We start from the raw sequence: 23,141 nt of genomic DNA on the forward strand, positions 1-23,141 counted from the left end.
TAGTGTGCACCGCAACCGTGGCAGGTTTCGACCAGGTTCGACAAAGCGTTGGTGCAGCAGATGACAGAGCCGGTACAAAAGAGAGGAATTGAAAAAGGGCAGCCGTGGGCTCGTCGCTCGTCCGACTCGGCTGCTCAAACGTTGTTGCCGTGGTAACCTGCGTCTGCTCGCGTATGCCGCGTGGTAGAGGGAGCAGACGTTGGGAGGGGCGTACCAAGGACTCCCATTATTCGTCGCGCGGCGCGCGCGGGCTTTTCGGATTCTTGAAATGGGCCTATTGGCGCCAGTGTAATGAAGATCGGACTTTTTGTTAATTATTGTAGCCATTGTGGTAATGTGGCATATGTGCATTACTAAAACAAACGTGTTTATATGTCTATAAGTCACAAAATGAAGCTGCTTTATTTGAAATATATTCTTAAAAATCACAGCCTTTCAGAGGTGTTAGAGTACGGGTGTCTAGAGCTATGTATAACCAACCGCATATGCTGGAATAAGGAGTTGTCTGCCTCCTAGAAGCTCCTCGTAAGATTGGTGGCATTTATAAGTAAATAAATAAAAAGATAAATAACTTTGGTTTTTAGATGCAATTAGTTGAACAGAATACAACCACGAATGCTTCGTTTCATTTCTCTTTCGTCAGTGTGTTAAAGGAGGAGAGAGATACTTCTCGCTGACCAATGTTTACCCATTGTTGGAGTTGGTGCGCGAGGACTCTTGGTTCACTAAGAGCAACTGCGCGATAGTTAAGCTCTAGAAATGCCCTAGTCTCCTTATTTTAAGTCGCCGATGCACACCGGCAGAAACAGTCACACAAGGGAAGTTGTTTCAATTATCTCGAGACGAGGGACGCCTCCGAGCTTCGGTGATCGCAGCTAACCAGACTGTGCTCGTCTACTTCGATGTACTACCGACAGATGGCTCAACGAGATAAACTTGAGCGTGCAGCACCAGGGGCGCGGCGGCGCCTCGACCAACCATCTCCGTACGATGATAGGCGCCTACCGGGCCATTACGGCAAGTATAAATAGAAGCTGACACGGTGCTCTGGGAAAGGAACCTTGAGCATCAAAGCAAGCTGGACAAAACACGAGATAATTTGGCATTACAGAGACTCGCGTCACGCTGGAGGCAGGGCAATAATCATTTTAGGAAGAATGTCTGCTAAAACCAAGACAAAGGTCGGCGACTCCTGCGGGGAAGCTCGGCACGTATCTTCGGCACCTGGCGGACATAGGTGTCCATGCCAATGCCTTTCCGTTCAAGAACTAGTTGAACGCGTTTAGGAACTGGTAGATTTTAAGTCGTACTCAGGCATGTGGACCAGGTGGCTCGAATATGTAGTCATGAAGACGCGCCCACGAAACCTTCGACAGGTTTGTCATTTTCTTGAGGAACAAGGCTTCTTTCTTTTTACCCAAGAGATCGGGATGGCATGTCGGTTCTATATAAGTCAATTTCAGGAGGTAGTGCAGTTAGTGCTTGGAGGCGAGACTTTTGAAGGTCGCTCTATTCAGCGCGGGTCGTCAGGAACAAGCAAATACCATAGCCAAACGGAAACAACATACTCCCCCCGGAAAGTCTGTCATGTTTGTTTTTGTTTATCTCCGCACGACATGTAAAATGTAACAGAAACATTTTTCCATGGGTTGCCCTTTCCTTGTCTATTCAGAGTTTGTATTCAATGTCTATTGTGTCATGCAGAGGAAGCAGTGCATATTATTTTTTTCCACTTGTCTTTCAACTGCCACCTAAGCATTTCCACCACCACCCTCGACGCCACTAACACGGGCGGCTAACATTTAGACCTGTTTTATATTTCTCTTTTATTATTTTATTACAAAATTATCATGGACACAGCAGCATCCTATTTGGCGTGCCCTTTCATTGACTAAGGACTACGATGAAAACAGTTTATGCCTCGTGTAGGTTGGTTACAATACTTATGTCGTAGTTTTAGCTTGTACCGTTCACACCCTCGCAGTATTGCACTGTTCTTGAGCACGATATTATACCGGGTGTTTCAGCGAATATTAAAAAACAACTTTCTACCAATTGAGTGGTTGAGAAAAATATTTTCCGTAACAAACTGCCTGCCACGGTGGACGTCAGGGCTGCAACAAAACCTGGAAATTCGTTTCATATTTCCGCGGAATTCATTCATTAGCGTGTAATTATTCAAGATCAAAATATAACTTCAGTTAAAAACTTTCTGAGCGCCATCAAAAACGCCTAAACCAGTCAATTTAGGGAGACTTAACTACGTAACAGAGGGGGGGGGGGATGCGCTACAGTTTTCATTGGTGCGGGGATGCGAAAATCTGGGTGATATTTTTATCATCCTCGTTCTCGCGTCCCCAGCCTCGTGCCTGCAGCATCAGTGGAATATTTAGCGCTCTCCCAGGCTTCACACGTGGTTTAACCATTCCTAAAATGGACTTATTTAGCCATTTCCAACAACGCTTAACACGTCTCTATTGGAACCTATTGTACATTTCCACTAACTGAAAGTTAATTTGTAACTTTTTTTTTTATAATTTGTTGCCAATCTAGTACGTTTTGTGCAATCCCGGATGTCCGCCGTGGCTGATAGTTTGTTCCTGAAATAAATATAATATATTAGTGAATGACTAAGGTTATTAAATCTTCAATTATTCATTCATGTATTCTTTTGACTCCAACAAAATGTTAAAGTGATGTACACACCTTTTGCTGGCTTGTTTGTTTCCAGATAAACAAAATACTGAACACTGCGAAACCAACACTAACTGTGCAGTTCAGTCTTCTGGGAGCCAGTCAATGGAATGTAAGTTACATTTATTTAATTCTTCTTTAATGCAGAAGTTGTTATTAATATTTTGCATTTGCAGGAAGATCACAGAGCTCTTACTGAAGACAGAAAAGCCCTAGATGCCGAACTTTTGATTGCTGTACTTGAGGTGTCCGGCGAGAGGCTTGCGAAGCGTCTGGAGAAGAAAAAGCACAGACATATTGATGCTGTGTTGTTTCTCACCACGTGAGTTGTGATTTGTTTTCTAACTAGCAGCAAAAGAAGGAGATGCATTAATACTACGACACAGTCAAATAAACGCTTCCACGTTCTAGTTATGCGCTGTACCAGATGCTCTTATCTGTGAAAGCCAAAATTCGACCCAGATCCTTTCTTGCTATCATTCTCAAAACATTTTGGGAGTGAAATGAGCTCTTCAATATACTCCATAGGAATGTGTGGCAAATTAAACCTGTCTTTCCTGAGTCAACAAAAATTTGATCAGTGGTGCACCTTATAGCGAGTTCGTTTCACGGCACTCGTGTCCACGCGTGCCCACTCGCAGCGTAAAGCGAGTTCGTTTCGGCTATCATTCCACGAGTGATTGCACTCTCCGAGTTCGTTTCAGCGGCGGCACTCGACGCGTGCATGCACTCGCTGCACCGCGAAAATCGGGAGTGCGCCAAAATGCAATCCCATCATGCCTCGCTCCGGCGAGGCCGGTGAGGAGCGGGAGCAGACGACGAGGTTTCGTCTGCTACGATGTGTCGCGGAACCTAAACGAAAAAGAGTAGATATTTTTTTTTTTATAGAAATCTCGACCCGAGGGCAACAGAATCAACCGCGAGCTTGAATTGTGAGCATCTGCTATTTCACGAAGAAAGAAATCGACAAACCCTGTTTTATTTGGAGGTTTTAAGTCGCTTTGCTGCCGTTCAAACGCTGAAATATACCACTGTGTAAAGAAATGTTCAGAACAAGCGGATCAGCGGCCCCCGACATGTTTACCACCATCTGTGTGCGGGGGAAACACCGAACATTTGACAACAAAACTTAACCAGCAGAAACCTCTGACTGACCAGTAAGCATCAGAGAAAGCTAAATATAGTGACTTTACCCGAGGCTTGCGCAACATCATCATGTTTAATATTTACCTACGTCAGCTAACTTGCCCGTCGTATTTTGTTGGAGAAAGCTCTCGTTCTTTACGCCCTCACCAAGGCTAATATATGATCCACCTGTAATGACGATTGAAATCTAAAGTCACACGAAAAGTTTTGCTGGATGTTCCAACAGTCTAGTTTTAAGCCGTACCCTTTCAGTGGTTAACGTAAAATACTATGCTCAAACGGATCAAGCTTCTGCTCGGACAGCATCATCAGTTTTCTTCAGTGTAAACGGTTACACGAATTGAAAGGTCGCAACCAGCTGCTTTGTAGACAGCTGGTTGCAAAAATTTACGCCGTCTGTAAATATATCTACGATAGCCGAGTTCCTTGAAGTCATCGCAAAAATAAACTACAGGTTGCAGCGACCAACAATTTTAGATAAATGTTGGTAGCGACTGCACTCTCGCACTCCCACCCATAATTCCGAAAACAAAAGGCGCTAGTTTCAGTTTGAGGTCGGTGCCTGTTCGACAACATAGATGGCGGCAGCATCAGTCTTCTGCACTCGGTGCGCTTGGCGAGTTCGTTTGAGTCCAGTTCTCCGTGCAACACCCTGCGACATTAATTTATTAAACAACGTGCGCGATGTGCTCGAAAAACGAAACCGAAAGAAAATGGGTCGGGAGGGCGAAAGCTTTCTCCGGTCTGCCTGGAGGAGGAAAACGTCTCGGAGAATAATAAGGACTTTAATTTTCCTTTCATCGGTCTGGGTTTGTTTATGTGTGTTTTGGTAAACAAAAATTAAAAAAAAAAAAAATTAAAAAAAAAAACGACTTTTCTGGGAATCGAACCGTTGACCACTTGGTCAGTAGCGCGATGTTCTACCCCTGCGCCAACTGAACAAGGAGGAACTCGCCCTCCTCCTTTCATCTGAACTTCCGTTCCTCCCTTCTCTGGGCAACTTGTCCGCAACAAGGAGGAACAGTCGCTTTTGCTGCCTTTCTCCTCCCATTTTTTCTTAGAGTGTAGAGCAGACTACATTTATTACGACTAAACATATTTTCAGCTCTGATATTTTACAAGCACTATTTATAGATTTCAGTAATTGGCTCTCACGAATGTATTGTGGGAGGGTGGACACAATGGATGTTTTAGAATGCATTCCTTACAAATATTTGCTATGTGTTCCTTAGAAATAGGTGATATAAGAGCTCCGATTGTATAGTACCGACAAAATCGTGTATTCGTTCATATGAAAAGCTTCTATTTTGTTCGGATGGCTGCCGACATCAATATACCTATAGTATAAGCCTAAACGGTTTCATAGCTTGTTTTATTAATTAATATAACATGTACAAAATATTCATTGATCTGCCTCTCAGAAAAATATATTCTCTTCTGTGGAACGAATTATTGAAAAAGTAAAAAAGGACGTTTCCAACTCTCTATAATGCCGAAATAGAGCGCAGATCTTGAGGAGGAGGAGGGGAGAGTATGGAGAGGAGAGTGCGCCCCTCCTGCTCAGAACCCTCTCCTCCTCTTCTCCTCCTGCCCTTCTCCTCTTCCTCCTCTCCTCCTCCTCCTTCCTCCTATTCTTATTCTCCTTCCTCCTCCTCCCCCTCCATCAGTTAACCCTCGTCACGTCACTCGTTAAGGCTTGGAAAAGGTCGTGACCTTAGTGATGACGTTCACGAGTGTCTTTGGTGACGTCACTGGTGACGAAACTGTTGACGTCACTCGTAACCCCAGTGACCGTCGTGACGTCACTCGTAACCCTGTGACCGTCGTGACGTCACTTATGACCCTCGTGACGTCACTCGTGAACCTCGTGACGTCACGTGTGACGTCGTTATGAGAAACGACCCATGATACAAAGCGCAGGAACCTGTGTGCCTCGTGACGTCAAGTGTGACGTCATTATCCCAAACGTCTCATGATGCAACGCACGGGTCACGAGGGAGACCCGCGCGTTGCAATATGGGAAACGTCCAATGATGCAACGCGTAGGTCTCACTCGTGACCCCCGTGAAGTCACACGTGACGTCACGTGTGACGTCATTATCGGAAACGTCACAAAATGCAAGGGCGGGTCACGAGTGAGACCCGCGCGTCGCATTATGAGACGTTTCCCATAATGCAACCCGCGGTTACGCCGACGGCGACGGTGCCGGCGGCGCCGCTCGAGCCGGAAACCGGTGCCTAAGAGCTGCGCTCTAAAAAAAAATATGCGAATCAAAATAGGTTAGCTCGTGACTTTATTTTAATATTAAAGGGATAACTGCCAATTTTAAACAAAAGTGTGCAATTTTAGCTGTGTACAACTAATTTTGTTCATTTTAGCATATATTTATTCGTTTTGTTTTATTTATATGTATACTTGCGGCCCCTCTAAGAATTATTCACGAGGACACATCAGTGCAAATCTCAGACGTAGATGTACCTAACAGGCAAAAAAAAACTTCGGCAGGGGCACTTAAGACTGCTTACTTGTAGGAATGCGAAAGCATTCCTACACGGCAGCGTATTCATACAAGCAGCTCGCTACGTCTTCCTGTAGCACACGCGCTCCAGCGGTGACATCACGCCCCCCACTGCGCAGGCGCTCCGAACCCTGTCTGCTTCACGACGGCTTCCGTGACGAAGCATTTGTTGCTCTGATTTTGTGTTTTATTTTTGGAGAGCGTCCGCTTTGACCTTGAGAGCACCAGCCCGCTACCGGGGCGAGGCATCGGCGTTACTGTGCTTTTCTTTGTGTTTTATTGAAAATGGGAATTTAGGTGCCGTTTTTCTGCAACGGACGGTTCCAGACAAAGGTGGCTTCGCTACATGGGACAGTTGATACATTCGGATTAAGTATATAGTTTTCAGAAATCAAAGAAATGAGCTCAAAGCATATTTGTGCCACCATGTCAACAATTTTGTAACCAAGCTAAGAAGACTTCGATTCAAAGATAGAGAAAAAAAACCTGTGAGGCAGTGCCAGTTGCCCACTATACAAGCCCTGCGTTGATTAGTTAATTCAGTTTGAACTGTTTAACAAAGATTGGTAATAGTAAACTTAACTAACTTAGTTTCTTTTATATTTACCGTCCAAAATACATGCTTCTTATATGCATGAAAATATTATCCTCTGTTTGGAAGCTGTGTTGCGGAATGGACACCCCCCTCCCATTCTATTCCATTCCATTCCAGAGAATTAGAGTTTCCAAAAATTGCATTACTTTCAACTCCTCGGAATGAAGACACTGTGCCCATTCCCACTCCTGGATTGGCTGAACTTCACTATTCCATTCCTCCAATTCCTAAAGGTGAAAAAGTGTCCAGTAAGAGTCACATTGCCTTACAGAAGAAAAAAACAACAGCATAAAGCTGTTAACATTATCAAACGAGGAGACGACTGCAAAATTATGCACTAGCATCCTCAAAGTACTAAATCTGTTAAGCCAATGGGAAGTCGAACAACCCGCTTCGTGGCAACCTCTTGAAACTGCAGACATTGATCGCGCGATTGAGCGTAAAAGGCTTGAGAGTACAAACAGACGCCACAATATAAAACCATTCATTTTCCTCGCAAAAAGACCATGTATACCCTCCACAGGTACATGGTTAGCGTGTTGTTTGTTTACTAAGGCCTTAAAAATGTCTAGTTCGTGCGTGGAGCAAGAAGAAACTAACTTGACCTCTGTTTCGAACACACGTGCAAAACAGCACCGCTAGTGCGCTGTTAGAAGTCACGCCGCCGTACACCTGCCCCATTTCTCCACGGACTACGGCAAGAAAGAAAAAAAAACCACTGGCAAAGTACAATCATTATACGGCGCCAGCACAAATGTCTGTGCCACCAAATATGGAACCTGCGTTAAAACGTAAAATTTTAGGTTTGCTACATATTACTTTTTTTTAATTTGTGTTCCACAAAAACACTAGAAGATCGGCTGGGTTAATAGCAGGGAGACGAACCGGTCATTATTCGGGTTCAAGTTGGTTTGCATTTGGTTCCGGTTCGGTTCAGGTTTACGGACGCTTTTGAAACAACGGTTCGGTTACGGATTCAGACAAGCGCGAAGCAGTACAAAGTGATTCTTGAAAGGAAAGTCCACAGCTCCCAGTCGTTAAGAAAAAAGAGGTGAGATTAACACGACGTCACCTTCATTAAAAAAAGTTAGGTCGTCAGAAGCCGTGCTGCGAGAGGGGGGGGGGGGGGGGGGGGGAAGTGTTGAGATACGGGAAAAGGGGGTAAATGTCCATGCGTACTATTATTCACCCTAGTAGGGGAAAAGACTGCGAGAGCGAGGAAAGCAAAACAAATTTGTGCTTAATTTTGACTTGTGATTTTGCATTCTTGACCCAAACACCGTTCTATAAAAATTACGTTGTTATACAGGCGATTGGAGACAGTACCAAAGTACAATACTCGCACGTTAAGTCAATCACACGCGATCAGTCAGTCAATCAGTCAGTCAGACGGTACGTACAGTGACACCGTGACGATAGCACGCACCGCAAGCTACCCACAAAAACAAATGAGTCGTCGCAACCGTTTGTTTAGTCAAAACTGAGCCGCTGACGCCACCGTTGCCAGTATTTATTTGACTTCGCGCAGTCATGTGCAAGAAAGTGGGGCTCACATTTGATCACGCCTTACCGTTTCCAATGAACTGGTAACCGCCACACGAGATTACAGTTCTGTTCCTGCTCGGGTTCAATCTCCAATGTCTGATTTCGCTAACTGTTATGTTCTGGTTCAGGTAGAAAGGAAACTTGCTCCGGTGCTCGGTTCGGGTTCGGTTCGACACCCTGGTTAAAAGCTCCATGCTAATTGCGCGTGACTACAACAATCGCTTTGTCGCGTCTTGCGGCATTGGGAACGACATCTTGTGTGTCTACAGTTTGGTTACATGCTTCACCGAAGCGCGCCATTTTCATTGTCGAAGGAGCATAAGCCAGTGAAGCAATCAATCCTTCAGTACCTCTAGTGCAATGATGCTGTATCAAGAGCCACTTATCACGCGATAGCGAATTGAGCCATCGGCCCGTAGGCCGTAGAAGAAAATCGACACAGCTCGCATGAGAATCGAGCCCATGCCATTGCCCCTCCGTTCCAGGCGAAAGGAATCTAATCCCTTTTCATTCCCCTTAGCGCTGCCGCCATTCCATTCCCATTCCAATCCGGGGTCGCGCAAGTCCGGAATCATTCCGAAATCATTCCAACTCCAGAGTAGCAGCTCCGCAACACTGTTTGGTAGATGTCTTGTGTGATAATCTTAAATCTTTGTTTTATATATAAAAAGTTGTAAACAATGAAGTCTTTTTGCATCTCTATATTGTTTGTAAAACATTTGAATTATCTCTTTTTTCTTTTATAAATTCTATTTTCATAAAAACCAATGAAACATTTTGAAGTTATCATATTCTTCCACGAGTCGTTAGTGACTGGAGTAATCTACCGCCCTCCCCTGTCGCCATTTTGAACTCATCTGAATTCGGCGCATGCTAGGGGATTCATTTTTTTTTTAATACTGTACGCTTGATATTAAAGTTGGAAAAATTGTCTCAGGGTATTTTCGTTTTTACTTGCGGTTATATAGCCTCATTTTAGTGTGTACAGAGAGTATCTTTTTTTTCATTTGTGTAATACTATTGACGTGTAATTAATAAGTTGTAATAAAACAATGCCCGACAAACCGTTAAAAAACGTTTGGCATAGTCAAGAATGTATTAGTTTTCTTTTTGTCTTTATATGTTTTGTAGGTCACACATTAGAAATGTATCCATGAGTGAGCTCGAAATTACTATCAAGAACAATGACGTCACCAGCAAAGGGCGCGACATTCTGACCGGTGTGTAGACAAATGTTACGTTCTACAACTGATGTAAATCACCACATCGATTTATTTTCTGACCTAGATGTAGCACTTGAATAACTTATGTTTCTGTTTACATTTCTCAGGCATTGTAGGACGAATCGGAGGTATTTGTCTGACAGAACATTTTGTCGCAGCCGTGACGGATGACGGTAAATTCCGTGGTGTTAAAAGGGCTGCGCGCCAGCTGTCACATCTGTAAGTCAGCATGCTTTGTACATAAACTGAATGTTTTAGATGCCCTTGAATGTATAACAGGCGAGTGTCTAGAGTGTTCTTGTTTATGGCATAAGACGAACGTCTGCTCTTCCCATCTAGTACTAGGGCATTCAAGTTGTAATTTCTCGTAATTGTTTTCCCTGAAAATTGTGGAAATTGCGGGATGACAAGCACTTCAGATATTTTAAGGGGAATGAGTGTGAGACAGAGCGACGCTATGAGTGTCCTCAAAAAACCGTTGCACTACTAGCTGCAGTTAAAAGTTTCAGACACTAAAAATGGTGACTGTCATATTGAGAAAACAGAATGTAGTTATTTGATTTCTACACCGATTAGGCGTGTTCATTGTGTGATGACGGCATGACTGATGGTTTTCTTGCATCAATTGTTACAATATACGAAGTAAGGATGCTGGTAACAGCCCTGAACCCAAACGCCCGTCGCAGTAATGGAAACACTGCGACTTCCCGTCACCAAAGACATTTTTTCTTACCGCCGGTGCAGAGAAGATGACGGTGTCCTTGGTTTGAAACAGTGAAGGCATTATTCTCACCCACTGTATTCCGAAGGGTACGAAGGCGACGGATACGTCCTACAGAGACGTCAATAGATACCCATTGGTAGTAATATTTAACTCCAAAGTAATGTAAGCCATGGAATGCACCATTTCAGGAGCAATCGTTTAAATTTGTTTAGAATACGTTACACAGCCGCTTTGAGGAGCGCTGAACGACCTGTATTTTATGAATTTAGCGCGAAACTGACTCGGTGCATATGTTATATACCATCAATTTCTCCGCCCAATTTATGGAATGAATTGAATTGGTGCATAGATCACGTGACGTTAATCTTCCTGCTAAATTTAGCGGCGAAACTGAATCAGTGGATTGGTTACATGACGTAAATTTCTGCCGCTAATTTTAGCGAAAAATGCACAGACGGACGAATAGATTAAATTTTGTAAGTTGGTGATAGAGGAGTTCCGTTAAAAATCATTTCATGCGTTAAATGAGTTTATTTCCGTACCAGATGAAAAACGCCTAGAAAAAGGCCGCAGTTGCGATCTTTCATCACGACAGTGCATGCTCCGACTGACCAGCGATGTCTGAGGACATATTCCTCGGAAGAACTACTCAGCATATTTTCGTTCTCCTCGATCATGAAGGATATCTCGCCGCTGTCGATTTTTTTTTTTGTCGCATTAGTAATACTGGTTTTTGCAAATTCTACTGCTTCTTAAAGACCCCCAAATATTTTTTTCCCAGCGCAAATTCAGTACTGGCGTCCACGCTCAAAAAGACTATTGAAAAAGAGGGCACTCTGTAGAAAAGTGCTAAAGCGTCTGCTTTCTGTGGATGTCGCGTTTTTATAAATAAATTATGAGGCCTTCGAGCTGGAATTCCGCTCATATTTAAATACCCGGTCACCACAGTCTACGCCGAGAGCCTCCCTATGCTTACGAAAACGTTTCTGCCTAAAAATCCGGCAGAGACACTTAAGACTGTTTACGTCTGGGAATGCGAAAGTATTATAGTCCCTTTTTTATATGATTCGGTGAAATTACTGAATTATTCGGTGATTGGGTGTGCGTGTTTGCTTATCCGTTGGCCACAGACCGGAAGCAATCAGTCCATTTCGCTGCAGAACGATGAACTTTGGTTGCGACATGACGTTTAAAGATGGCTGCGTCGTGACTTGTGCAACGACGCAGGCATTAAGCGCACCTTTAGTCAGCCAGAATTCCATTTGGTTGATGCGCACTGCCATGGTGCAGACTTGTACGTAGTTCAACTACTCTACTCAAGTTACTGTAGTTTAACTACTTTTGTGAGTAGTTTAGTAAGTTCCAATTACATTTTTATTTCGGTAATTAGTAGTTTACTTTAATTACTTTTTCTGAGTAACTTCTACTCAAATTACAAATTACTTTCGAATTTTAGTGGTTCTTTTGCCTATCAACAAACATTCCTGCACAGAAGAGGTTAAATGTTGGAAGATCAGCTGATATTTGCAAAGAGGGAGAAGCATCTGGCAAAGGAAGGGGGGGGAGGGAAGAAAATGGTGTGGGGATTCCCAAAACCTCCGGAACATTTCCTTGAGCCGACCCCCCCCCCCCCCCCCCCCCCTTCGTTGCAACAACACTGCTACGAGGCGCGGGGAGCGAACAGACACGACGCAAGGGGGGTCGAGCAACTACGGGATTAGCGCCGAAGACTGGAGTTTCTTTGAGACCCATTTGAACAAAGGGCTGGTCTCCGCTTTTCCTCAGTGTAGAAACGCTCGCCCACTACAGGAGGTGCACAGACCGCATCCTCACTCAAAGGAGGCAACAAAATGCAGCACCTGCTCTGAAGCTCCTCTGGTGCTCCCGTAGTTTGTGCTGTACTCGAAGAATCGCGTGTCAAAGGGCAACGCAGAGAGGACCTTTTTGCGTTGCCTTTCCTCCCAAAACTTAGAATATGCAGATCTTCGAAGATTCGAAGATCGTTCGAGAAAACTTAATAATTCCCCCAACGTTTTTATATAAAAAATAATAAACAAGCAGTGTTGGCAAGTACTCTAAGTACATGGTACTTAAAGTACTACTGTTTAGAAAACTTGTACTTTACTTAAAGTATATTTTCTGAGCATGTACTTGTAGTACCTTCCAAGGAAAGTAAAACTCCCGACTTCAGTGTACATTCCCCGAATCTGAAAAAAAAAGGCTTATCGCCGTGTGAAAACGCGCTCTTTCAAGATGTCATCTGCTCATTTCTCTGAATTAAGTAAAGGCAGCTATAAAACCGATACAAATAAGTGCCTTATAAGTTGGTTGTCGAATAGCTCGTCAGCGAGAGTACAAGTACTCGGTGGTGACTTGACTTTATGCAATATTTGCTGCCATTTCCGTAAAAACCGATGCACCTCCGATTACCCCTGGAGCAATGCATAGGGAATGAAAGCTCATCATGAAAGATTGTGTTAAAAGAACTTGTACTTTGCCTTCAAATATATTGTATTTATAGTATGTTACTTCAAGTACATTGCACCCGGTGTACTTACTGCTTTACTTGAGGCACATAACGTCTCATTTACTTTGTACTTTCCTTCAAGTACTTTTAAGATGTACTTTACGCAACACTCTACACAAGCATGCACTGTCTAAAAAAATCAATCTCAGGCAGTACTAAACCTCAAAGTAGAAATGACACATTTGCAGTACATAATTGACCAAACAAACAAGGAAGTACAAAACAATTAGGCACGCAGAAGCAGAACCAGCTATTAAAGCATTTCTGTGAAAAACAAGCAGATTTATATTTGGCAAGCACAATTTCGCTAACGGATCAAAACCTGTGTACTTTCTTTTTACCATAAAAACAAATAAAAGTAACTTCAAAAGTAACTTAAAAGTAATTCGCTACTTTTTTACGGTAGTTAGTAACTTACTCAATTACTTTCCATTTGAGTAATTTCTACTCTACTCAAATTACTTTTGAGGCCAATACTCAGTAACTTAACTTAATTACTTTTTTTGAGTAACTTGTACATGTCTGATTAGAACCAATACCGCCTACACGCCGAACAGAAGAGCAGCGTGGGAAAAGGCGCGCACACCACCGACATGCTGCTACTGCAAGGACCCCCAACATGCGGTCGACCTAGTTCGCCTGTTATGGGGCTGCAAAGGCCTTGAGGCAACAAGGAAGAAGCACATAGAGGACGGGGTGACATCCATGGAGGACTGGGTCTTTCCCCCAGGCCCTCCAGATCAGCAATATCAAACTGTATACGCACGCTTCTGGATTATATCCACGAAGCTGGCATAGAAGTACATATATAATTCCCTTCCCCCATACCGCGAGTCCAGGCCGCGATGCCATTGACTCATTCCTCTCCCCCTCCCCCTTAAAGCGGTTCAAATAAACGTTTTATACTACTACTACTCTATATTTACACTTTCTCTTCTTCTATTTGTGTTATATGCGAGGACCAGGGAGGATAACTGGTCTTTTTTCTTTTCTTTCGATATGATGCTAAATAGTGAACTAAAGTGAAATTAATGTAAAGCTAGGTAGTCTAATTCTTTTTGTGACAAAGTTAAAGACGGAGCACTAACGCATGTGCCGTTATGTTTCGCAATGTTCTCTGCCTCGATAATTTCTCTTGTGAGCTTGTTATGGTGCTTGTCAAGCACGCCGCAGTTACTCAGCTGCACTGAGCACCCAGTCTCGACAGTGAATGCCTAGATGACCGGAGCTTTTGTTGGTGAATGTGTTGTTATGCTGTCGAAGGCGATCGTTCAGACACCTTCCGGTTTGACCTATGTACAGCTTTCCACAAGAGAGGGGAAAGGAGTAGACCACCTTTTCTGTACAAGGGACAAAGGTGTTCTTGTGCTTCTTTTCGCAGCCAGCTGTTGTTATTGGTGGAGTATTTACCTCCTTGCATAAGCTGTGAAGTTTGTTAGGAGCTGAGAAGATGACTTCCAAGTTTACTCGGTTAACTATTTTCTTCAGTCCGTGAGAAAAATTATGAATATATGGCACAATGATGGGCTTCTTTGTTTTGTCTTTTTGCTTTTGTTGTGTGCATAGGTCTTGCCTGTTTTCGTTGATGAGCTTTTCGGCCACTGATGTTAATAACGAGTTTGGGTATCCTGCGCGCGTTAGTCTTGAGACTTGCCCGTCAAAGCTCGCTGGAATGGAATGCGAGCAGGAGTAAACTTGGAAGTCATCTTCTCAGCTCCTAACAAACTTCACAGCTTATGCAAGAAGGTAAATACTCCACCAATAACAACAGTTGGCTGCAAAAAGAAGCACAAGAACACCTTTGTCCCTTGTACAGAAAAGGTGGTCTACTCCTGTCCCCTCTCTTGTGGAAAGCTGTACATAGGTCAAACCGGAAGGTGTCTGAACGATCGCCTTCGAGAGCATAACAACACATTCACCAACAAAAGCTCCGGTCATCTAGGCATTCACTGTCGAGACTGTGGGTGCTCAGTGCAGCTGAGTAACTGCGGCGTGCTTGGCAAGCACCATAACAAGCTCACAAGAGAAATTATCGAGGCAGAGAACATTGCGAAACATAACGGCACATGCGTTAGTACTCTGTCTTTAACCTTGTCACAAAAAGAATGAGACTACCTAGCTTTACATTAATTTCAATTTAGTTGACTATTTAGCATCATATCGGAAGGAAAGAAAAAAGACCAGTTATTCTCCCTGGCCCTCGCATATAGCACAAATAGAAGAAGAGAAAGTGTAAATATAAAGAGTTGTCAGTCAGCGCTGAGTAAGTGTTTCTTTCTTTTGTGTGTATGTTGATTTGAATGATTGTTCTGCGGGTGAGCTGTTCCCCCTGTACATCCCGGATGAACAATATAAACCAATACATGCATAATATCAAATAAAGGATTGCATTGCCTTTCGAACGACATCAATCCCAGAGAACAGTATTCAGAAAAAGATGAGTAATGACCTGCCAAAAAGTACCTAAACTGCCGCATTCAGTGGGACCGCGGCCTTAATGCACATTATTTCGCCACCTCTGTACAAACTCTTAGCTCAATGTGCTCAAAAACTGGTATATGCGGTCCCTTCAAACAAACAACGATTCCTTCGACTCACGCTTTGCATTAAAATTTCACTAGGCTTTGGAACGCTTTCAGGATCTTGATTGGGTTCACACTGTAGAGTGCGCTAGTGCCGTACGCAGGTTGATAATACTCTGTCGGAGACCCTGTATATTTCAAATAATTTCGAAAGTGAAGCTGCCTTCTGTTACCGTCTTTCCGGCTGGCAACTTTGCCGCTGCAGTCGGCCGGAAAGACGTTACGCATTACCTGCGGACAGACTACGCCCCCGGCCAGTGTTGCCAATTTAGCGGTTTTCCCGCTAAACGTAGCGTTTTTTGGTTCTGTTTAGCGGGATAAATTATTGTTTTGCGGGCGGCGGGATTTTTAGCCGGTTTTATGTAATCTTGGCGGTTGTTTAGAGATAAAGAAGTTTTATATCAATTTACTGTCGACTATGCACCTTTCATATCCATAATAATAAGAATAATAAGCCACAGTCGTCTTCGCTGACTCTCAGGAATGTCCTGGTTTGTGAGCGTAACGCCCGTGACGTCATCAAAACATTAAGACGTTGAATATCTGAACATGCCTCCCCGATTTGTGCGCGCACGTTTGAACAGTATGAATGTTGCAATTTTCCTTTGACGTTTTTGTCACTCTTTCGTGAAATGGGCGCGGTGAAGTACGCTCAAAAATTTAGAAAAGACTGTCTATAAGACCCCAAACTTAAAGACTGGCTGCTGGAGGTTCCTGGTGATAGCAGACGAGCCAGGTGCCGCTATTTCAAAACGGAACTGTCTGCGAAGAATGTGGATTTGGTCATTCACGCTGCAACGAACAAGCTTGTTTCGGCCGCTGCGCCTTTCTCCTCTGCTAGCAGACGACTCCACAAGTTGAACGGGTCTGACTAGTCACTCACTGCTGAAGGGTCGCTTGCCATGTTCGTATGCGCTCACTCTAGAATTTCGGCTTTGGATCACCCGGGTGAACTGTGGCGTGGCATGACAGATTGCTAGTCAAAACAAAAGAAAAGCTTCCTTCCAGATGGCCATTTGATATGATCTACACTCTAAAAAAAAAAAAAGCCCGTGCGTCTGCTTTCCCGCACAACACTCGGAGAGCCAATCACCGCAACTTACGGAGGCAGCTCAGCGAATGACGATGCCGTAACGTATGCTTAGACCAAAAAACGTAGTCTGAGTTGTGACACTAAGCAATGCAAAACGTCACGCTTGCATTGCTTAATGTCACAAGTCAGACTGCATTTTTCGGTCTAAACATATGTTTCGGCATCGTCATTTGCTGAGCTGCCTCCGTAAGTTGAGGTGATTGGTTCTCCAAGTGTTGTGCGGGAAAGCAGACGCATGGGCTTTTTTTCGAGGGTTCACTGTTATTATACCTTTGCCAAGAATTAACCAAAAAAAAAAAAGTTTAAAAAGTCGTTTTGTGCTGCGTTTTGGATTTAGCGGTTTGTTAGCGGTTTTCGGGGTTCCGACAGCGGGTTTTCAATTTTTGAGTTGGCAACACTGCCCCCGACACTCACCACCTACTCCTTCCGTATTATTTCTGCCTGCCCGTCACATAGTTCTCTTCGGTGAACTGAATACACCTATAATTTAATTTTACGCTTTCATCGCGTTCGTAACTGCAATTAAGAAAAAAAAGACTTAGTAAAATATATATACTGAACTTTGTGATTGTTGTGCTTAGAAGTCGGCGTCGGTCATAATGTGCTGCTTCGTTTGCGTGAGTGCGAGAACTTCATGAGAAACAATTATATTTTTCTCCTTATAGTATGGGCGCCGTGGAAGACGGTCAAGGCCCTCCTGGTAGGGAATATGTTCGAGGAAGTGATGGGTCCATCGAGTGCAAGTACGATGACGGCTATCTTATGGGGAAGCCGAATGGGAAGAACGACGAAAAGCTCTCGAGGTGCACTGCGCATGGGTTCATAAAGGGTATAAGGTAAGTGCATCTGAGCTTATTAATTTACATCGCCCACAATCTCTAGTACATCTTTGGAGTTTGTATGATGCTAGTGTGTCGCACTTAGTTGAACAAAAACAAATCGGTGCAGACAGAGCTATTAAAGGGGCCCTGCAATCATATTTAAGCGTCTACCTTTTTTTCGGTTTCCACATCTCTTGGGGTTCCGGCAAGCCAGCGGGCACGGAAAGAGTAACTAAATACCAGTGCGTCATAATTTAACCGGACGACGCGGAAACCTCCCTCAACCTACGGGGGCGACCTGCGGTGCCGAAAGTGCCCGATATGCGACGTCTTTAATCCTGGCCTTACTGCTGGTCAGAGCCGCTGAAAGCTTCTTTTTAGTCGAATTTTTCGACTAAAAAGAAGCTTTCAGCGGCTCTGACCAGCAGTAAGATAAGTGGCACGAATTGTTTTAATTATGCATGAAAGTAGGTTTTGTTCCGTATTAAAGATCAGAAAATAAAAAATTGCAGTTTATAAAGTACGGAAACAAGAAATGACCCGTCGACATACCCGCCACCAAGCGGTGGAAAAGGCGGCCCTTACTAGAAAGGGGTAGTGGGATCAGGCACCGACGCGGAAAGGTCCCGGATGTACGCGGCGGCACTGCGGTCGAGGATCCGACCGGTTCCGAGCGTTCGGAATGCCTTCGGAGCAGGTTTGGCTTGCGGTTTGGCGTTATGGCAGCGCGGAGTGGCTCCCGTTCAGAACTGATCTTTACTCCGTATTCGCTGTCGTTGGAAGCCAATAAAGTGTTATGCCGAATTAGTATTTAATCGCGCAGCAAATGCAATGCGAGTTACCCAGCCTGCCCCCGTCATACAGCCTATTCAGAACATGTTTTAGTGGCGCCCTCTCGAGCCGTCGACACGGAGTGCGGCAGCCGTGCGCGATCTCGCTGGGCTTATTACCCTCCTCCAGTTCACGGCCACTCAAGCGACCAAGGACGCCAAGAAGGAGGTTATTTTTTGCTCATGTTTGGAATTTTAATGTGCCTATAACTTTTAGAACAAAGCGAAATTTGAATAAAAGAAACGTTTTATTAAGTTACTACGTTCTGCGCGTTCATGGTCGAGGCAGATTAAAAACAAGTAAAAGACTACTTGCAGGGCCCCTTTAAGTTATAAAGTAATCCTAATGTTTCAAACTAACTATAAGCAACAATGTTCAGACTCGAACAGTAATATAAAGAGACCACTGTTAATTTTATAATTACTTAAATAATATTTGAGCTTAGTTACGAAACATGGGCACGCACATGACAACACCATCCGTGATGTCGCGTCACTCTGTCCCTCTCTCTTCGTCCACTACAAGCAGCACAAAATGGAACCACACTGTGGAATGGGGGGCCAATATGTGTTGTAATTTTTTAAGTGGGCTTGTCCCTTGGGTCCCGAAATGGATTTGTAAAAGGGGTCCGAGAAAATCTAATCGGGCAGCCGACCCCCACCCCCCATGGGTCAAATGTCAAAGGCACTCAGCCTTGTACGGAACTCATTACAAGTAATGAAATTACTTGTAATCTATTACCATATGGAGTAATTTAGCCTCGAACCATGTCTCGACAGGAGAATGGTTTACCAAAATCTGAGGAATAAAAAGATAAGTAATTCGTACTTGGGTAAATCTTATCAAAGGATATATGGTACGAAAGACACGCTTTCAAAGCAGCAGAAAAATTCTTCCCTTTGAAAATCCGAAGTAATCGTAAGAGTAACGGTTACATTTTAAATAAACGGCAAATTACATTTCTTATTGGGTAATCAAGTATTCTAATTGAATATTTTTAACGAGCAGTAATTTTAATTGGAAGCGACTACTTTTTTCAGTAACATGTACGAGACTGACAATGACAAACATATTTTTGATGTATTAGGGACATATTTGGAATCTTGTACCTCAGGATTAATCACAAATGTGGCTTACAAAATACTGTTAACCTTCAGTTTTATATAAGCGTTATACACCCGCACTCTTTGAACCTGCTTTTAAATTATCATCTTTCATGCATTTAGTATTTTTTTACTATTTCCAATTATGTTAACTTTCTATTGCCTTAATCAAAATTCTTTTTTTTTTTAATTATTTTTGTAGAAGTGGACAATGGACAATAGACCCGAATCGACGAAACAGTAGTTTCGCTGGTCGACTTTACTTTATGCAAGGCATTTTAGGCTTCCAATTCCGAGGGCAGTGGCGTTGCAGGCGTTTAACAGGTGAAGGGGCAACGGGAGCTGGCTTTGGACGCACTAGGAAGGGGAAAGGGTTTTGTGAACATACCACCATAAAAAAGTAATCTCTGCCCCACCCCTCCGCTATTCCGACTACATCCACTGGCTACCCGTGCTTTTTTTCACTCTAGTTTGAATCGGGAGACTTTAGTTGTGTGAATAGTGTGCTTTATTTCACTTTAGTTTATATAATATTCGTGTATCACTTATCTTGTATGTTTCCAATCCGTTTTGTTTTTTTCCCTACCGAAGTTTCCACGGCTAAGATTGGATAATAAGCTTTTTAAAAATTATGAGCCATTCCACTCAGTGAAGGTGAATGACCAGCCAAGCTGTTTATCGCACGACACGAACCCGCCCCGAGAAGCTGGAGGGCACTAGACACGGGTGACGGGGCCGCCATTTGGCGGAAAGCAGACACTCGCGATAGGACCGCCACCCCGGGAAAATTGGAAGGAAACTACGCACGCAAGCGCTTGGAACGACGACAAAGTGAGGGCGGTGCGAGAATTGACATGGCCGACGCGGGTCGCACAGCGGCAAATCTTTGCGAAACTTTGATTATCTACCTGAGAGTCTACTCGACCGAACATGGTGCCTATTGATAAATAATCTACGGAATAGACCCATTGTTTCATTACCAAAACACGAAAAAGAAGGCAGGGAATGGTGTTCCACGCGCGGCACGTGCCGGCGTTCGCAGCAGTAACTGTTCTAAAGCAAAAGCCTAAAACAAATGACATCTTGCGGGCGCATTCGTCAACGCTTTATTTTCGTTATTTACTTCGAATCTTTTATACGGGGAAGGCGTGCGCGTGCGGCGCGTCCGGCGGTGCTAGCGTAGGGTTTTTAGTCACTACACACGAAAAATCTACGGAACCCTAGCCATAAACAGCTTCACAGTGAAACGTCCGCGCCATCGCTTGTCCGCGATTGCGTGATCAGACACTGTGAGAATGTCTTGGACACGAGGGCTGCGTCGGCGTTCGGCGACGACCCGGATCCAACCACGCGATTTATGCCCAAGAAATGGCAACCATCAATCTGTTCCTTGATGGAGTTTTGAGAGGAGCCTACTAACTTTTTTTTATTAATGAAAATAAAACTATGGTTTCAAATAGAAACTTGCTGAGCGTCATAAAAAACAACGATATAAGTAGATCTTCAAAAGACTTGGGGCCCGTTCGAAGCGCTCTGATGCACTAAAGTTATCAGTCTTGCAACGGGTGCAATGCTAATGGTGAGAAGATGTGGATTATAAGAGACGCAAATACCACGCATGAGAGTATTCCTACAAGTAGCATTGCGCAGTTTTACGAGCGGCAACTTCAGCGTACCACCGTTCGTCTCACACTCCCCAGATCTTTCTCAAATTTACTTGCTTAGCTATTTCTGATTACGCTTGGAAAGGGTTCAAATGGAACCGTATCTTTATCTTCAGTAATTAAAACCAGTGATTTAACACATTTTTGGTATATTTATCCCAGTTATTGTGACGATTATCCTCTTCTATTATGTCTCCCTTCGCGTATAACTCATCCGTAAGACACTTATTAGTGTACCTTTCTCGGCTTTTTACAGCGGAGCTGTTAAGGGCTAGTTTCCCCAGGATCGTGTCCCCCCCAAAAAAAATGTCGACACAAAACTCTGGTTGCGTTTGTTGTGTTGTGTTTGCCGGTTGTCCGCTTGCCGCACGTCGCTCATAGATGGCGCAACCTTCCCAGCCTTTCCAATCTGGCTTGGCGACTTGCGGGCGGACATTACCTCTTTCCCACCACAGTACAGCTTCACTGGTCTTCCTTCTTCACCAAAATGGAAAGGCTAAGAGTTTTTTAAACAATTATGTAAAGCCTTAAAAATACTGTATACATTTAACTGAGATAAATTACAAGATGCACACTGACTTAAGTGTCTTTATTGAGATTAAAGGAAAACAAAAGTACGCTTATCCAAGGTGCAAAAAAAAAAAAAAAAAAAAACAGGGGAAGGGTCGGGGCAGACATTTTTCTGATGCCACCACGCTTGCAACACCCACTCCTTTTCGCGCCTCCCGTCAAAGGCAGCTCCCCCGCCCCTTCCCTTCCCAAGCCGAACGCTTGCAACTACACTGCCCGTAGCATTTCAAGCCTAAAATGCCTTACATTAAAGCCAACTCGCGCGAAAACCTCTTTTTCTATTATTTAGGTTTAATGTTTGATCAAGCGGTTAAACAGTGCACCCGAATCGACAATACGGTAATATGTCGATACGAAAAACAAAATAAAGCTACCGAAAATATAACAAAAAGGTGAAAGCTTGATAAAGTTAATAGCAAGTTAACATAATTAAAATAAGAAAAAATAAGAAGAAATAAAAATGCTTTGTTTTAGTGAAAGGCTTGCTCAAAAACTGACTAAATTTGATTTTTTAATGAAAATGAGAAATATTTTTTTTAAATGTATCGTGAAAAAAACTCAAATTAAACGAAAGTGGTGCCAGTCGATATCGCATGTATATGAGTGTAGGTGTAGACTATTTAGTAAGCAATATATTTTATTATTCCAAAGATACAAGGTTCTAAATATGTCACCAAAGCGTCAAATGTATGACGCTTGTTATTTCTTATTTCTAGCAATAAAATTCCCAAAATGAGTAGTAAATCAGACAAGAACGAAAAAAACCTGCATTTTACGTTTATTAGAAAAAAATTATTCTGATCTTTCTTTTTTCGTTTTATATTACCTATCTATAACAAGAACTAAAAAAACTGGGTTCCAAAGCAAGCAGCAAAAAATGTTGCTTTCACCTAATGCTGTACTTAAACATTTCAGCGGAACAAAATAAATTTTAAATAAATTTGTAAGGAGCGGTTTTCTTTATTACCGAAGTGTGGCCATCATATATATTTTTGAAGCAACTCAAAATACCTATCTCCACACGCGCATTCAGTTTGAAATAAAGCCATTTCTTTATTACAGGCAACATGGAGACGGATGTTACGACAGCACCCCACGCAACGAATTGTTGGACAACGAAATCCTGGAATAATGTTTGCAAGAAAGCACACTAACGAAACATAAAAAAAAACGAAAAAAAAAAAAAAAACTAACAGAAAGTTTGCATTTTGTAGCCCCAAAAGTCTAACAGTGAAACAGGTATTCTTACCTTTCCGAATTACTCTGATTGATTTTTAAACTTAAATATTCATAAAATTTGGCGCTATTTAAATGCAAACTCAGTCTCAATCATATCAAACAATAAAATATAACTTCGATTGTATGTTGGTTATTTTTAATAGAAGGTTGAAATTAATCTTGCAAGGATTTGAACACTTATCGATTGTTGCAATAAGCGTCAACGTGTTGCAAATACAGAATCAAACTAAAAGTCAATATGTTCTGTCTATATCAGAATAATGTT

At 43.1% G+C, this 23,141-nt stretch overlaps 1 protein-coding gene across 1 annotated transcript in view; it reads left to right on the plus strand.

The window, feature by feature from the left end:
* LOC115310916 overlaps positions 1–22,769 on the plus strand; it is a 46,629-nt gene extending 23,860 nt beyond the window's left edge. The window contains exons 4-9 of the mRNA XM_029969402.3: positions 2,732–2,806; positions 2,871–3,016; positions 9,631–9,719; positions 9,830–9,941; positions 17,314–17,484; positions 22,700–22,769. Of these exons, the coding sequence (XP_029825262.3) occupies positions 2,732–2,806; positions 2,871–3,016; positions 9,631–9,719; positions 9,830–9,941; positions 17,314–17,484; positions 22,700–22,769 (663 nt within the window). The remainder of the gene's footprint in view (positions 1–2,731; positions 2,807–2,870; positions 3,017–9,630; positions 9,720–9,829; positions 9,942–17,313; positions 17,485–22,699) is intronic.
* The last annotated feature ends 372 nt before the right edge of the window (positions 22,770–23,141 follow it).

This window comes from Ixodes scapularis, unplaced genomic scaffold, assembly GCF_016920785.2.
Source record: "Ixodes scapularis isolate PalLabHiFi unplaced genomic scaffold, ASM1692078v2 PGA_scaffold4__175_contigs__length_147842914, whole genome shotgun sequence".
NCBI classification, from domain to species: Eukaryota; Metazoa; Arthropoda; class Arachnida; order Ixodida; family Ixodidae; genus Ixodes; species Ixodes scapularis.